Source organism: Tribolium castaneum, chromosome 2, assembly GCF_031307605.1.
Source record: "Tribolium castaneum strain GA2 chromosome 2, icTriCast1.1, whole genome shotgun sequence".
Taxonomy (NCBI): Eukaryota; Metazoa; Arthropoda; class Insecta; order Coleoptera; family Tenebrionidae; genus Tribolium; species Tribolium castaneum.
The window spans coordinates 21,811,839-21,829,425 of NC_087395.1; the positions used below are offsets into that span (position 1 = coordinate 21,811,839).

Below are 17,587 nucleotides of genomic sequence, written 5' to 3' on the forward strand. Positions count from 1 at the left end.
CAAAATGGTGAAAGTTGATTAGTTTGAAAAATTATAGATTTTTAAAACTGTTAGATAATATCTGTGATAATATTAAAGCTAAAAAAATAAAAAATTTGAAAATTTTCAAAATAATAATAAAAACACCGCAAATAAGCATTAAAATATGGTTTATTTAAAATAACAAAAAGCCTAATTTGCCTACATCGACAAAAAAATATACGCTTATTAAAATAACGGATTAGCAAAATGCTATAGGAATTCGAACTGTAGTTTTCAAGTGCAAGCTGTGAAAGATCTTAGTCTTAAAAGAATAAAAAATTATTTAAGAACTACGATGTCCCCAGATAAAATTACAAATTTAGGCAATTTATATGTTCAAAAAAGAGCAATAAAACTTCTGCAAAACTTTAAAGATTATTTCTTCTAATAATTTATTAATTTGTACAATAAATAGAATGTTATGTTTTTTTATTTTGTTCTATGTATTTTTTGTTTTGTTTTATACTGTTTTTATTTGTACGCCTACAAAGCTTTACAAAACGTGACTTTTTAGAAACTTGAAATAAAAAATAAAAAAATATGTTTTTATATTAGTTATAAATAAAAAAACACGTGTTAAATAAAATTCCAGCAATGCAATGCACTGGGGGCAAAATCTACCAACCCTGCGCCCCCCCCGGCGGCCAGCCCGTGTGCGGCTCCACCACCGAACACAGCGAAGAGGGCTGTGTTGAGGGCTGCTACTGCCCCCCTGGCACGGTCCTGCACGACAACAAGTGCATAACTCGCGACAAGTGCCCTTGCCGCCTCCGCACCAAGCAGTTCCCCCCCGGAGCCGAAGTGCCCAAAGAGTGCAACACTTGCACCTGCAGCGAGGGCAAGTGGGTCTGCACCCAGCTGTCCTGCGGCTCGCGGTGTGCCGCCGTCGGCGACCCCCACTATGTCACGTTCGACGGGAAACGCTACGACTTCATGGGCCAGTGTTCCTACTATTTGGTCAAAACTGGGACTTTTTCGATCGAAGCGGAAAACGTCGCCTGCTCAGGGGCCATTTCGCAGGCGATGAACTTGCCGACTTCGCTGGCCGAAGGCCTGCCCTCGTGCACCAAAACCGTGACTTTGAGGGCCGAAGGCCAGGTCATCAAGCTCAAGCAAAACCACGATGTTGTGGTGAACGGACGGGACGTGGCCAAAGTTCCGTACCAGATTGGAAATGTTACTATAAGGAGCGTTTCGTCGATTTTTTTGCAAGGTTTGTCGCTTAATTAATTGTTTTTGGGTAAATTTTCGTGTTGTTTGTTGTTTCCAGTTGAGCTGGGGAACGGTATGCAGGTTTGGTGGGACGGCGTAACGCGGGCCTACATTGACATTCCTGCCAATTTCCCGGAAAAAACCAAAGGACTCTGTGGTACTTTCAACCACAACCAAAAGGACGATTTCCTCACACCTGAGGACGACATCGAGCAAAGCGTTACTCCCTTTGCCAATAAATGGAAAACGAGCGAGAAATGTAGCGACATCCCCGACATCCTCAAAACCCATCCTTGCAGCTCCAATATCCACAACCAACCAACGGCGGAAAAGCACTGCCAAAGACTCAAATCCGAGCTTTTCGCCCCTTGCCACTGGATTGTCGACCCGGAGCCCTACTACCAGGACTGTCTCTACGACATGTGCTCCTGTGAGTTCAAAATCTCCAAGTGCTTGTGCCCCACGGTGGCGGCCTACGCCGAGGAGTGTTCCCGGCAAGGGGTGAAAATCTCCTGGAGGGACAGTGTGAGGGAATGCGGGGTGCATTGCCCGGCGGGCCAGAAGTACCAAGTTTGTGGGAACTCGTGCACCAGGACGTGCTTCGACGTGGCCACGAGGCCGGACTGCAGGCCCCAGTGCGTGGAAGGGTGTAACTGTCCCGAGGGCGAAGCCCTGGACGACATCGGCGAGTGTGTGCCGATTGGGGAGTGCCAGTGCCACCACGACGGCCTCCAGTTCCACGCTGGATACAACGAAGTCAGGCCTGCCAGCAAAGGGCCCGAGCTGTGCACTTGCATAAACGCCGTGTGGAGCTGCCGTTTGGCAACCCCCCAAGAACAGGAAAAATTTCCCAAAGCAACTGACCTGAAATCGCTCTGTGCTGCCTCCGAAAACATGGAATTCACAACTTGTGAGCCGCCCGAACCGGTCACTTGCAAAAATATGCACAGTCCGGACTACTTCACGGCGTCGGTGTGCCATCCAGGGTGCAAATGTAAAGACAACTATGTGCTGGATACCACGAGTAGGAAGTGTGTCAAGCCGGCCGAATGTCCCTGCCATCATGGAGGAAGGAGTTACAAGGAGAATGAAACGGTCAAAAACGACTGTAACACTTGGTAAGTTCTCTAAATTGGGGAACAACCGAAGTGAACAGGGTGTTTCAGTAAATGCCAAAACGGGAAGTGGAAGTGTACAGACAGGCCCTGTTCTGGCGAATGCAGTGCTTGGGGGGACTCACATTTCAAGACTTTTGATGGGAAACACTATGATTTTCAAGGGCAGTGCGACTATGTGCTGAGTAAGGGGGTTATTGGGAGCGATTCGTACGAAATTTCCATTCAGGCAAGTAAAAATTTATCAATTATTGTCTTTTCTATTTTATATTCAACAACAAATCATCCTCCAGTTTAAACCGTAGTTTTGTTATTATTATAGGACTAACACTGTGCTAACAAAATGCGTTATCTTTGGAAAATAAACTTTAGTTTTCATGTTTTAAACGGTTTTTAGATGGTTATTCTCTTATTCTCGATTCTTTTTGAATAAACAAGAAAAAAAAATATTTATTTGAGCGTAGGACCCTCGGATATGTTGCGCGATAACCTTGGAAATACTTTCTAATCAAGTCATTCTAATTAATAATTGTAAAGTATTTTTTTCTTTGCTCTTATTATTCGTATAGTGAGTGTTTATGTACTAATTTAGAAAAAAGTTGGTTAATTTTAGACAATTTCTTGCCTAGAATTCAGATAATGGCTTATTCTGACCGGAAACATTAATAAACAAGCGACTGTTTGCTTAGAAATAAGAAAACACTCGTGGAATACACAAAAAAGCTTTATTCTAGCTCAGAGGAACGATTTAAGCCTAGTCTTAAAAAGAAATGATTTAATTTAGACACAGTTCTGCTTATTAACAAGAAAATTTATTGAGAAACGCTCAAAAACTAGTCGATCCTTTGGCTAAAAACAAGAAAACACTCATAGAACACACAAAATAAGGCTTTATTCTAGCTCAGAGGAACGATTATTAAAAATCGATTACAACTTTCGTGTGGTATGTTGTTTTTGTACCATTTTGGAAGAAAGTGGTTAATGCTCGACAATTTCTTGCTTAAAAACCTAAAAATGAGATATTTTGGCAGGAAACAGTAATTTACAAAAGATTCTTCGCTTTGAAACAAGAAATATTATAAAATAAAATGAAAACGCGCTATTTTCTGACTCAAAAGAATGAATTATGTTATAGCGTGGACGAAAACGGCTTATTTTAGACGATTCTTTGCTTTGAGACAACAAAACCTACATCAAACAGGCTGAAAACGCCATATTCAGACACACAAAAACGAATTAAGTTTTATTTAAGACGAAAATTGCTTATTTAGACGTTTCTTTCTTTAAAAACGACCTAACTTGTATAAAATTAAACGAAAACGCTAAATTGTGGCTCAAAAGAACGAATTATGTTATAGTTTGGTTGAAAACGGCTTATTTCAGACAATTCTTTACTTTGAAATAAAAAAAATATAAATTTAATTTAAAATAAAAAATAATTTGAAATAAAAAAATAAAAAAAATTTCAAAATATATTGAAGACGCTTTATACGAGCTCAAAAAGTCAGTTAATGCACGAGTTCAAAGAAAACGGTATACCCTGGACGACTTTTTTTGCTTAGATAAGAAAAAAATTGAAAAAAACGCCTTATTCTGCTTCAAAAGAACCAATTATGTTGTGATTTCAACGAAAACGGCTTATTTTGGCAATTCTTTGCCTAGAAACGAGTAAACTTATATAGATCATACTGAAAACGCGGAATTCAGATACAAAAGAGCAAATTAAATTACAGTTTAGTTGAAAAAAAGTAGAAACGAGAAAACCTATTTGGAACAGACTGAAAACGCCTTATTCAAGCACAAACGTACAAATTATAATTTGGTTGAAAATAGCATATTTCAAATGATACATTACTATGCCACAAAGTTCCATATAACACATCGAAAAGATCTTTTTCTGGCTCAAAGGGATGATTTATGGAACAGTTTGAATAAAAACGGCTTATTTCGAACGATTCTTTGCTTGGAAACAGACTGAAAACGTCATATTCCGCCTCATAAGAATAATTTATATTACAGTTTGGATAAAAACGGACTATTTTCTTTGATTATTTGCTTTAAAACTGGAAAACTTACATTAAACAGACTGAAAACGCCTTATTCAAGCACAAATGAAGGAATTGTGTTTCAGTTTAGACGAAAACGCCTTATTTTAGACGATTCTTTGCTTTGAATCACGAAAACTTACATCAATCAGACTGGAAACGTCTTATTCAGGAACAAAAGAACGAATTAAGTTTCAGTTTGAACGAAAACGCCTTATTTTTTATTGAACGATATATTCTGGCTTAAAAGAACGAATTATGTTACAGTTTGGACGAGAACGGTTTATTTTAGACGATTTATTGCCAAATAAACGTATATAAAACTTATAATATTATTTAGAACGTTCCTTGCGGGTCCCTTGGCACCAGCTGCTCCAAATCGGTCACAATCCGGGTCAAATCCGGCGAAGACCAAGACGTCCTCACCCTCACTCGAGACAAACCCTTACCCGACCTAGCCCCCCTAAAACACATAACAGTACACCAGAAAGGCCTTTTCGTCATAACCGAAGCCCCAGATTTGGGACTTACAATCAAGTGGGACAAAGGCACAAGGGTGTACGTCAAAATTGACCCTCGCTGGAAGGAAAGGGTGAAGGGTTTGTGTGGCAACTACAACGACAACGACGCCGACGACTTCCAAACACCTTCGGGAGGTTTGGCTGAAGCCTCGGCGAAAATTTTCGGAGACTCGTGGAAACTCCAGTCTTACTGTCCCGAAGCTTTGGAAATTACAGTAAGTTTCGTCACAACTTTTTTACAAAATAATCCAAAGTGTTGTATTTAGAACACTTGCGAGGACCGACCGGACCGAAAAGTCTGGGCATTGAAACAGTGCGGGGTTTTGAAGTCGCCCCTTTTCGCCCCTTGTCATTCCGAAGTCCCAGTGGACATATTTCTGGAAAAGTGCGTTTTTGATTCATGTGCGTGCGACCAAGGGGGCGATTGCGAGTGTTTGTGCACAGCTTTGGCGGCCTACGCCCAAGAATGCAACACGCACGGGGTCCCGATTAAGTGGCGATCGCAAAAACTGTGTCGTAAGTATCACAATTTATAGCACTGTGCTAACAAACTTTGGTTTTCAAATTTTAAACGTTTTGTTGCCAGTAATTTTAGATTTTTTTTGAATAAACCAAAAATAGCAGAGTGGGGCTCACCAAACAACGGAAAAATATTTATTTGAGCGTAGGACCCTCGGCTATGTTGCCAGAGAAACTTGGGGATACTTTCCAATCAAGTTATTATAATTAATAATTTAAATAATGGTTCAAAAAAAGTATTTTTTTCATTTTCTCATTATTATTATTATTATTATTATTATTATTATTATTATTATTATTATTATTATTATTATTATTATTATTATTATTATTATTATTATTATTATTATTATAATTATTATTATCATTATTATTATTATTATTAAAAGATTTATTTCATATTATTTGTAGCAACCCGAATAATTCACCTTTAAAAAATATATATAATATAAAAAAGAAAGAATATAGACAACTGATAAATAAGGCAAAGATTGATTGTAACGATAAAAGGATTATTGAGGCTGGTAACAATAAAAGTAGAGTGGCTTGGGACATTATCAGATCTTCTAGTTCTTCATCAACACAAACTCGTAATATAGAATTACATAATAGTTCTGGCGTCTTAACAAAAGATCCTACAATTTTGGCAAATATGTTTAATAGACACTTTATTATCAGTGATGATAGTTTACTGAAGAATAAATTTAATAATACTTTTAGTACATCTTGCTCTTCCAGTTTTTTTCTTCTTCCAACTAATAAACTAGAGGTTGAAGCCATTATAAAAAGTGTATCAAAAAAGAAAGCTTCTGAATCTGATAATGTTCCCTGTAATATTTTGGCAGATGTTAATCAAAACATTTCTGAGATTTTTGCAAATTCTATTAATAACTCTTTTAGTTCAGGCGTATTTCCGCAATCTTTAAAGGAAGCTATTGTGGTTCCTGTTTATGAAGGTAAAGAATCCAGAGCAGATATCAACAACTACCGTCCTATATCTCTTTTACCAGCGTTTTCTAAGGTGTTTGAAAGGTTATTGTACAATCGTCTTTACAACTATCTCGTATCCAACAACTTTCTCTCCAATTGTCAGCATGGGTTTCTTAAAGATCGTTCTACAAATTCTGCAATTTTTTAAACATTAAATTATATTGTAAACTGTTTAGATCGTGGGGAATCAGTCATCGGTATTTATTTTGACCTTACTAAAGCATTTGAAACACTTGATCATGAAATATTATTAACCAAGTTGTTCAATATAGGTGTCAGAGGCATTGCATTAGAACTTTTTCGATCTTATTTATCCGACAGGTCTCAAAGAGTTCGTTTCACTTATAACAGTAATGGCGCTATCTTGAATGTGTTGTCCGAGCCAATAACCATTTCAAAAGGTGTTCCTCAAGGATCCATATTGGGGCCGCTGCTATTCATTCTTTATGTAAACAATCTTAAAGAATCTTTAAATAAATACTCACCCTGTCAATTTGCTGATGATACATCTTGTATAGCAATAGGTAAAGACCTACACACTACTTCTGCGGAAGCTTCGGACGCAATTTCTAAAATGTATAAATATTGTGAGGCTCAGTTTTTAGAATTAAATATGAACAAAACTCTTGTGATACAATATAGAAATGGCCCAATGTCATCCAGTATCTATATTAAGCTTGGTACAAAATCTGTTCCGTTGGCCGATGAAGTAAAGTTTTTAGGCTTATACATCGATAAAGCTTTAAAATTTAACGCACATAGTAATTATGTATGTCGCAAACTAGCCAAATATTCATACATTATTCGTAACTTGCGCACTAGTGTAAGTATAGATACATTACAAATGTTTTATTTTGCGTATGTACACTCTACTCTCTCGTATGGATTAATATTTTGGGGCTCTTCTACCAGTTCAAAAGAAGCCTTTGTGTTGCAAAAAAGAATCATACGATGCATGCTTTTCAAAAAACCACATGAGAGTTGTAAGCCCTTTTTTAAATCACTTGGAATTCTACCTCTAACATCAATGTATATCTACAGTCTCGCAGTATTTGTGAAAGAGAATGAGCATCTCTTTGAAAAAAAATAAAGACAAATATGATGTAAGTTTCAATAAAGTTACAAGGTTCTGTAAAGACATCCGAATTCCAGAACATAACTCCTCTTTTTTTAAAAATGGTGTTTATTATAAGTCTGTTCAGATTTTCAGAAATTTGCCGCAGGACATTCGTTTGCTAAATTTGCTGACACAATTTAAATCTAAGTTAAAATCATATTTATTAGAGCATTGTTATTATAAACTTGATGATTTTGTTAACTAACAAAGTTAACATGCTCGATGCGACGGTGCCGATATCTCGGAAGAGATCAATGGCTGTACGAATTATTATTATTATTATTATTATTATTATTATTATTATTATTATTATTATTATTATTATTATTATTATTATTATTATTATTATTTTCGTATGAAATTCTCAGCAATGCAGTGCGACACACGCTGCTCCAACTACAACCCGTGTGTGTCCACTTGCCCCATTGAAACCTGCGATAACCTCCTGACCCAAGTGGGCAAGAACTGCAAAGAGGAGACTTGTATCGAGGGCTGTGAGGCCAAGCCGTGTCCTCCCGACCACATCTACGCCAATTCATCGATGTTCGAATGCGTTCCGCGGAACGTCTGCAAACCGATTTGTGCGGAAATCGACGGAGTGACGTATTTTGAGGGAGATTTGGTCGAAGGGGACGAATGTTACAGTTGTTTTTGCTCCCGAGGGCAGAAAGTGTGCAAGGGACAACCCTGTTCGACCACACCATTACCAACAACGCACCAATTGGAACAAAATATGAAGTGTGAGTCTGGATGGAGTCAGTGGATCAATCAGGATAAGGTCAAGCCGACCAAAACCGGACTAAGGAAGAAACAAAGTGATTACGAACCGCTACCAACTCTCCTACTTCTGGTAAGTTGTATTGCGTCCACTAGACACGAAATTGTCTTATTTCGCCCGCTTTAGAATAACTTGGAAGGCGGTAAGTGCAGTCAGGACAAAATGGTTGGTATTGAATGCCGAACTGTAAAGACTCATCTGACGCCCAAACAAACCGGTCTTGATGTTGAATGTAGTCTGGAAAAGGGCCTAATTTGTAAATCCCCGACTAAGGGAAAGCTGTGTCAAGATTTCGAAATCCGGGTCCTCTGTCAATGCGGTAAAACTACCAACTATTGACCAAAGTACATAAATAATTCCCAAGTATCTAGAAGAGGCGACCACGACTGTTGTCACACCTTGCGACCCGGTCAAACCGCACAAGGAACACCCAACCAACTGCCACATTTTCTACCACTGTGAGGATGGTCCCACTGGTCCCAAATACGTGGAAAAGACATGTGGGCCTAGCATGTACTACAACCCGGTCACAATGATTTGTGACTGGCCTTACGCTGTCGAAGAGATCAAGCCGGAGTGCAAACAACCGGAAACTGTGACTGTGGAGGTGGAACCGGAAGCAGAAATGGAGCTTCCGGAAAATAAAACACACCAAAATCTGGAGGAATCACAAGTTTTGCCAGTTACTGTTCAAAGTGAGTCATTTTTTGTTTTTCAAACCTCAATTAACTCTCCACATAGAATGCCCTCCTGGCAGTCAGGAACACGAATGTGCCATACAGTGTGACCATCTGTGTCTTTACTACGCTCACGTGATTAAAACAAGCGGGAAATGCCAAAGTGGCGAAAAGTGTGAACCTGGATGTGTACGAAACGAGAAAAATGTAACATGCCCTGAGGGCATGTTTTGGTCAAGTGAGGACAGTTGTGTGTCTTTGGGCGATTGCTTGTGTCGCTCAAATGACGGGAAACCGGTCAAAGTATAATTCCAATCATTTAGGCGCACTTTAAGTCGGTATTTTAGCCTGGAACCGTGTACAGGGAGTCAGATTGTCGCGTCTGCCAATGTATCAACAATTACTACACGTGCGACGAATCCGAATGTGAAGGAAAAGAGGAAGGAAGATTACTAGAATCGCAACTTACGCATTATAACGGGAAAGAAGTTAAAGTAGAGTTGGCTACAACTATTCTACCACTAGTCCCAAGCACAGTAACACCACCCGAAAAATGTGACCAGGACCACTTCATTGACCTAATCCAAGGCGATCAAGCCCTTCCGGACGTTACTTTCAACGCTAGTAGTGTCCTTAGCTCGGCGTTTAGGCCCGAATTTGCCAAATTCAACAGCAAAGTGGGAGCGAAAAGCGGCGGGAGTTGGGCGCCGGAGTATTCGAACAACTTGCAATTTTTGGAAATTAATTTGGGGCAACAGGAACCGGTCTATGGGGTTAAAGTGAAAGGAAGCCCGCTTTATGACGAGTACGTCACGAGCTACAAAATGACGTACAGTCCCGACTTGAGTGGACACTTCTTCCCGGTGTTGAACAAAGACCGGCTACCTCAAGTAACAAGCAAAATTTTTGGGGCTTAGTTATTTGCTGTTTTTAGGTTTTTAGGGGTTCGATTGATGCCAATACCCCGGTTCAGGAACTGTTCGATGTTCCGTTTGAGGCCCAAGTTGTGAGAATCCATCCCGAGACGTGGCACACGGGCATAGCCCTAAGGGTTGAGCTGATTGGGTGTGGGGAGCCCTTGACGACCACTGTGCTCTATGAGTTTATCACGGTATTGATGATAATTGAGTGTGTTTTTTATTGGGAAATAATTTAGATTCATGCTGCAACGTCCCCGAAACCGATGTGTGACGATCCCATGGGTTTGGATGACCAGATGATGTCGGATCAGCAAGTTACTGTAAGCTCGGAACTGGATAACAATCACACTAAAGCAAACTTGAGGGTAAATGGTGATGATGTGTGGCAACCTTTGACGAACTCTGTGACTGAATTTGTTCAAGTAATGTTACCAAAAAAATTTAGCGTTAGAAAACTGGATTTTGTTTCCAGTTTGATTTTTTGGAACCACGAAATGTAACAGGTGTTGAGACGAAAGGAGGTCCTAATGGGTGGGTTACAGCTTACACTGTTCAATATTCACACGACAATAAAGCTTGGAACCCGATTTTGGATAAGAAGACGATGAAAGAGAAAACTTTTTTGGGGAATTTCGATTCCAACACTCCACAAATCAATAATTTTGAACTGCCGATTAATGCAAGGTATGTCCAGTTGGTGCCGAAGAAATGGAATGAGAATATACAGATGAGGGTCGAGATGCATGGATGTTTTGAGCCTTATCGTAAGTAAAACTTGACTTGGATGTAGAGTTTAGAGTCATTCTATTTTGAAATTTTTAAAATTTTGGAATAACTTAACAGAGAAAACAAATTTATTTGGGCTTTTTTATGATCTGACGTAAACTTTTGAGTCTGTGAATCACGGTATTTTTTCAAATAATTGGATTAAAACTTATTTACATAAAAGAAGACAAGTTGTTGCTCTGAATGATCATATGTCCGAAACAGTGTCTGTTGAATTGGGTGTGCCGCAGGGATCGGTTTTGGGTCCCATTCTTTCTTTAATTTTTATTAATGATTTACCACCTTTGTTAGTTACAAATCCAAAATCTAATAAATTAATTATTTATGCAGATGACACAAATGCAATATTAACTAACAAGAATCATGAAGACTTGGTTAAATGTGGAAATTACGTGTCTACAACTATAAATAACTGGTGTTTGAAAAATGGGCTGGAATTAAATCTGAAGAAAGCCTATTTGGTTAAATTTTTGCCTAAAAATGTGACGCCTGATTACAGTGTTCTAATTGAACTATGTGGAATGTCAATAAAAAATGTAGATGAAATTAATTTTCTTGGGATAACGTTGGACTCTAAATTAACATGGGAAAGTCATATAAATAAATTGTGTAATAAGTTAAGTGGGATTTGTTTTTTAATAAGAAATTCAAAGCCCACTGTGTCTGGTGACGCTCTTAAAATGTTATATTTTGGGCTTGTCCAGTCTATACTTACTTATGGAATTATTTTTTAGCGGTCCAGCAGCTTTTTGAATAATCTATTTGTAGTACAAAAACGTATTCTAAGATGTATGGATAGTTCGGAGGCAGTAGCTCACTGTCGTCCTATCTTACGAAAACTTGGTATTATGACCCTCCCATCTTTATATATATTTCACTTACTTTTGTTTATTCGACAACATGTAAGCACTCTTAATAAACGAAGCGATATTCACGCGTATGATACAAGGACAAGAAACCACATTGAGCTGCCACATTCTAGGTTGGCTATTGGTCAACCTGATCCTACATATGCTGGAAACAAATTGTACAAGAACTTGTAACAAAAAATTAAGGAGTCTAAGTCTTTTAATATATTTCGCAGTCGCCTGTCATTCTTCCTACAAGACAAAGCTTTTTATAGTATTGAGGAATACCTCAATTATTCCAAATTCCCTACAAATTTGTAGAATTTCATATATTGACGAGTCCGATAAGACGGTGCATGGCATGCTCCATAACTGACGACTTGAGGGACAATTACATATTATTATTATTATTATCATTATTGTTATTTGTGCGTAGGACCTCCGGAAAAAAATTGCTTTGACCTCATCACAAACAAGAAGAAAGTTATACATGATCCCAACATCAATTTTTTTGTTTTTGTAGTTTTTTCCTTAAAAATAGTAATTCAAAAAAATAAAAAATGAGGTAATTTATTGTTTATACGGTTTAAATAAAACTCGATCTTCGTGTTGATACCAAAATGTACCAATTTTTTTAATTTTGTAACAACCCAATAGAGAAAATAAATTTATTTGCGCGTAGGACCATCGTTCAACAAATTAATTTGACGTCCTTACAAAGTTGCAGAGAACAATAAGGGCTTTTTAGTCTATTGTAAGAAGGTTTTCTACCTCATACGCGATTCTAACATGAGTTCAATAGTTGTTTTTGTTAAAATAAACCACTATAAAACCAGACTTAAACCAAATTCAAAATTTCTGTCTACACCAAACTTTAAATTCGTAGCTACCCTCCCAGAAGAACCATCCACCGTCATCCCCCCAGCCTGCAGCTACTGCCCTGGCGTAACCACCGAACCCCTCGAACTGCACGCTTGCAGATGCAAGCCTGAGAAGTGGTGGGACGGCGAAAACTGCGTCTCTCGCACCGAATGTCCTTGCATCATCGGCCACATTTCCTACCCCGTTGGGACCTCCTTCAAAAAAGAGGACTGCTCGGAGTGCCTCTGCAAAATCGGCGGTGTGCCCCACTGTACCCCCAAACAATGCGAGACGTGCGAAAAAGGCCTCAGAAGCACCGTCACCTCGACTTGCAAATGCACTTGTCAGCCGTGCCCCGACGACACCATTCTGTGCCCCACAAGCAGCGTCTGCATCAACGCGACTTTGTGGTGCAACGGCGTCCAGGACTGTCCAGATGATGAAGTTGGGTGTCCCACAACCGTCCAAACCACCACAACGCCAAAACCCACCACTGTGGTCACCCAAAGTCGGTTTTACCAATTTTACGAGTTCGTGACTAAAATTTTTTTACAGAACCTGTGGTTAAATGCCCAGAGCTTGAGTGCCCCACAGGGTTCAAAAGACACGTCAAACGGCCGAGCAAAGGCCGCAAGTACCAGTCGTCAATGTTTTCGAATTATCAGTCTCATCGTAAAACATCGAAGAGTTATGCCGGAGTCAAGAGTGGACTCAAGACAACTTATCGCAAAACACCTTTGAAGAAACCAATTCGGCCACAAAATGTAAATAATTGTACCGAATACGTGTGTGTTTCAGCGAAGCCGGCCCCCAAATACATGCATTCGAAAAAAGAGTGCCCCCCTGCCATGTGCCCAGAAGGCTATGTCCCATTTTTCGGAAACGAAGATTTTGTTATGAATCAATGTCCCGAGTACACTTGCGAGCTAGCGCCGAAACCAGACGCTGTCTGTAATGTTACAGGACGCACTTTCAACACTTTCGACAACACTGAGTACAAGTACGATGTTTGTAACCACATTCTGGCCCGAGATTTGGAAAACGACGAGTGGGAAGTGACTCGTAAAACTTACACAGTTGCGTTTTCCCTCACATTGATTTTCTTGGTTTCAGTTCGCAAAAATTGTGTTGACAAATGTTGGAGGGACCTTATAATACAACATCGGGACCACTTGTTCGTGCTTCACCCGAATCTAACGGCTGAATATGACGGTTTTTCGTACACTGTCGAACAGACGAAAAAAATTGGATCCAACACGAAATCATTCGCTTTGTCGCGGCTCGGTAATACTATACTTTTTGTCTCAAATAGATACGGCTTTTGGGCCATTTGGGATAAGGAAGGGAACGTCAAGTTGGGCGTTACGCGAAAATTGGTGGATAAGGTCGATGGGCTTTGTGGTTACTTCAATGAGGATGCGTCTGATGATAAGAAAAAACCTGATGGTAGTTTGGCCCGGACGACGGTCGATTTTGGCGATAGCTGGGCACATGTTGATCAATTCCAAAGTTGCGAGCCCCAAACCTGCCCGCTTCACCTCCAAAAGAAGGCCTGGGAGATTTGCCAAGTCAAGTAAGTGCTCTGTTTTTCTAGTTTTTCGTTGTATAGCGCTAAAAATAAAGCACTGATTTCGGGTTAAAACATGACCTGTATTTTTCATATTGAAATGAAAAGAAATAATATTACAAGGAGACAAGAAACGAGAACAATAGTATCTAGATATTCAATAAAGATTTTATTTTACTGAACATACAATAACAGTAAAAACTCCCTTAACGGACACCTCTTCACAACGGACATTTTTGTAGGATCGTAATAAATGCATTGGAAAATAATGTAAAAAAGCGTCTCTACAACGGACACTCGGTATTTTTCATATTGAAATGAAAAGAAATAATATTACAAGGAAAGATAAAACGAGAACAATAGTATCTAGATATTCAATAAATATTTTATTTTACTGAACATGCAATAACAGTAAAAACTCCCTTAACGGACACCTCTTCACAACGGACATTTTTGTAGGATCGCAATAAATGCATTGGAAAATAATGTAAAAAAGCCTCTCTACAACGGACACTCGGTATTTTTCATATTGAAATGAAAAGAAATAATATTACAAGGAAAAAAAAAAACGAGAACAATAGCATCTAGATATTCAATAAAGATTTTATTTTACTGAACATACAATAACAGTAAAAACTCCCTTAACGGACACCTCTTCACAACGGACATTTTTGTAGGATCGTAATAAATGCATTGGAAAATGATGTAAAAAAGCCTCTCTACAACGGACACTCGGTATTTTTCATATTGAAATGAAAAGAAATAATATTACAAGGAAAGAAAAAACGAGAACAATAGTATCTAGATATTCAATAAAGATTTTATTTTACTGAACATACAATAACAGTAAAAACTCCCTTAACGGACACCTCTTCACAACGGACATTTTTGTAGGATCGCAATAAATGCATTGGAAAATAATGTAAAAAAGCCTCTCTACAACGGACACTCGGTATTTTTCATATTGAAATGAAAAGAAATAATATTACAAGGAAACAAAAAACGAGAACAATAGCATCTAGATATTCAATAAAGATTTTATTTTACTGAACATGCAATAGCAGTAAAAACTCCCTTAATGGACACCTCTTCACAACGGACATTTTTGTAGGATCGCAATAAATGCATTGGAAAATAATGTAAAAAAGCCTCTCTACAACGGACACTCGGTATTTTTCATATTGAAATGAAAAGGAATAATATTACAAGGAAACAAAAAACGAGAACAATAGCATCTAGATATTCAATAAAATTTTATTTTACTGAACATACAATAACAGTAAAAACTCCCTTAACGGACACCTCTTCACAACGGACATTTTTATAGGATCATAATAAATGCATTGGAAAATAATGTAAAAAAAGCCTCTCTACAACGGACACTCGGTATAACGGACGCGGACTATAAAAACGAGTATTTTTGTTCCATGGCCTGTGTAGAAATTGTTTATGAAAAATCGTATACAAAATTACTAATTTTGCTCCTTATTCTTTATTTTTTGCGACATATAATCATTCAAACATAAAAACGAATGCAATTTCCTCCCCAGGGAACGAGTGTTGGAGCCGTGCACTAGTGTCATCGACAAAGACTCCTTCATTTCGCGCTGTGTGGAAACCACCTGCGACTGCCTCCAAGCCGCAGGACCCAACAGCACAGCTTCCGAGGAATGCCGCTGCCACTCCCTTGAGAATTTCGTCGTTGAATGCTTGACCAGAAACCCAAACCTCGACATATCCGATTGGAGAACACTTCTCGATTGTCGTACGCCACCCTCACTTTATTAAATTCCCCCCAAAAATACCACTATTTCAGCGGCGACTTGTGACGCCCCTCTGGTTTACCACGACTGTTACCAACGCAAATGCGAACCGACGTGCGAATCTTTATCAAATCCCGAATTAGCGTGCCCGAAACTCCCCAATGTGTGCTTCCCTGGCTGTTATTGCCCCTCAGGGATGGTCAAGAAAGGGGACACTTGTATAAGTCCCTCCAACTGTAGGGACTGCGAATGCAACGTCCTCCCGCACCTCCAATATGTGACTTATGACGAAAGGAACTTCACGATCAATGCGAATTGTGTCTATGTGATGTCGCGCGATGTGGCTGACAATCACAAGTTTCAAGTTTTGATCACCAATGCCCCGTGCAAGAATAACGAGGAAAAGACGTGTGTTGGCAAAGTCACGATTTTGTACCAAGGGCACAAAATCCACGTCCTCAACGATATGATACGAAATAAACTGAAACTGATCGTTGATGGGGAAAAAATTGACGATTTCACGGAAATCACGTGGGGCCAAATCAGGGAGACTTCAAGTAAACACTTCAAGATTCATTTGGTCGAAGTCCAAGTTGAAGTATCGGTCTATTACCCCTCTTTGGGGGTTTCGGTAAAAGCGCCCTCGACCAGATACGGGGGAAAGCTCGAAGGGCTGTGTGGTGATTGTGACCACAACCCCCTTGATGATTTCCGGACCCCTTCCGGGGCTATAACTAACGACACAAACGACTTTGCCTTGAGCTGGCTCTACGATAAACTGCCAGGAGGGCAATCAAGAGAAATGTGTCAGAACAAACCGGACGATTGTCCACCATTGCCCAAAGACCAGGACCCTTGTAATCTCATCCTGGACTACAAGACCTTCGGGCAATGTTTACGTGTCTTGGACCCAAGTCTTTTCCTTGAATGGTGCCAGAAAGACACGTGTGACAACCACCCAGAACTCGCTTGCAGTGCCATCGAAGCCTACGCTCGTGACTGTGCAAGTGCTGGCTTTTGTATCGACTGGAGAACAGATGTTTGCCCCAAAACCTGTCCTTCCGACAAGATTTATAATCCTTGTGGGAGCAAATGCCCCAAAACGTGCCAAAGTGTGAAGGAGAAGGAGAAAGGGTGTTCAAATCTGCCGGTTGAAGGGTGTTTCTGTCCGGAAGGATTGGTACCTACGTCCTGATTTTTAACAAATGTTGGAAAATTTGGTTGTAGGTCTTGCGGAACGACACTTGCGTGGAGGAAAAGGACTGCGAGGTGTGTGACGAGGAAGGGCACCATCCTGGTGACACTTGGAAGAAGGATAAGTGTACAAGGTGCACCTGCGAAGGCACTTCCATCAAGTGTGAGACGGAGCATTGCTCCAGCGACAAGATTTGTGAGCAAGGGTTCCAAGTTGTGAAAATCCCGGGCAAAGAGGACGAATGTTGCGATAAATACGCATGTGGTAAGCAATTCCAGGCCTTACAGCTCAAAGAATTGGTTTCCAAGAAAAAAAAAGATATTTGTGCGTAGGATCCTTGAATAGTTTGCGAATAATTTTACGTTTTCTACACCAAATTCTTTATCGTAGTACCTGAACCTCTTACAGCTCAAATAAATTGGCTTTCAAGACGAAAAAAAAATATTTGTGCGAAGGACCCTTGAATAGTTTGCGAATAATTTTACTTTTTTTACAACAAATTCTTTATCTTAGTACCTGAACCTCTTACAGCTCAAATAAATTGGTTTTCAAGAGGAAAAAAAAATATTTGTGCGAAGAACCCTTGAATAGTTTGCGAATAATTTTACTTTTTTTACAACAAATTCTTTATCTTAGTACCTGAACCTCTTAC

General features: G+C 39.3%; 1 protein-coding gene and 1 long non-coding RNA gene across 2 annotated transcripts in view; one reads left to right on the forward strand and one right to left on the reverse strand.

Moving 5' to 3' along the window:
- The window catches only part of Hml (Hemolectin), a 31,119-nt gene that overhangs the window by 8,951 nt on the left and 4,581 nt on the right, over positions 1-17,587 (forward strand). Inside the window, exons 11-29 of the mRNA XM_015983564.2 lie at positions 614-1,234; positions 1,292-2,351; positions 2,400-2,577; positions 4,734-5,129; positions 5,181-5,430; positions 7,909-8,390; positions 8,445-8,637; positions 8,690-9,013; positions 9,060-9,298; positions 9,343-9,885; positions 9,930-10,106; positions 10,152-10,337; positions 10,388-10,679; positions 12,436-12,918; positions 12,966-13,472; positions 13,524-13,983; positions 15,528-15,742; positions 15,794-16,920; positions 16,968-17,199. Of these exons, the coding sequence (XP_015839050.1) occupies positions 614-1,234; positions 1,292-2,351; positions 2,400-2,577; positions 4,734-5,129; positions 5,181-5,430; positions 7,909-8,390; positions 8,445-8,637; positions 8,690-9,013; positions 9,060-9,298; positions 9,343-9,885; positions 9,930-10,106; positions 10,152-10,337; positions 10,388-10,679; positions 12,436-12,918; positions 12,966-13,472; positions 13,524-13,983; positions 15,528-15,742; positions 15,794-16,920; positions 16,968-17,199 (7,965 nt within the window). The remainder of the gene's footprint in view (positions 1-613; positions 1,235-1,291; positions 2,352-2,399; positions 2,578-4,733; positions 5,130-5,180; positions 5,431-7,908; positions 8,391-8,444; positions 8,638-8,689; positions 9,014-9,059; positions 9,299-9,342; positions 9,886-9,929; positions 10,107-10,151; positions 10,338-10,387; positions 10,680-12,435; positions 12,919-12,965; positions 13,473-13,523; positions 13,984-15,527; positions 15,743-15,793; positions 16,921-16,967; positions 17,200-17,587) is intronic.
- LOC107398661 (uncharacterized) lies at positions 6,609-7,052 on the reverse strand. The gene is made up of 2 exons (XR_001575455.2): positions 6,909-7,052; positions 6,609-6,856 (listed from the first exon to the last, which is right to left on the reverse strand). It is a non-coding gene; the product is annotated as an uncharacterized LOC107398661 (long non-coding RNA).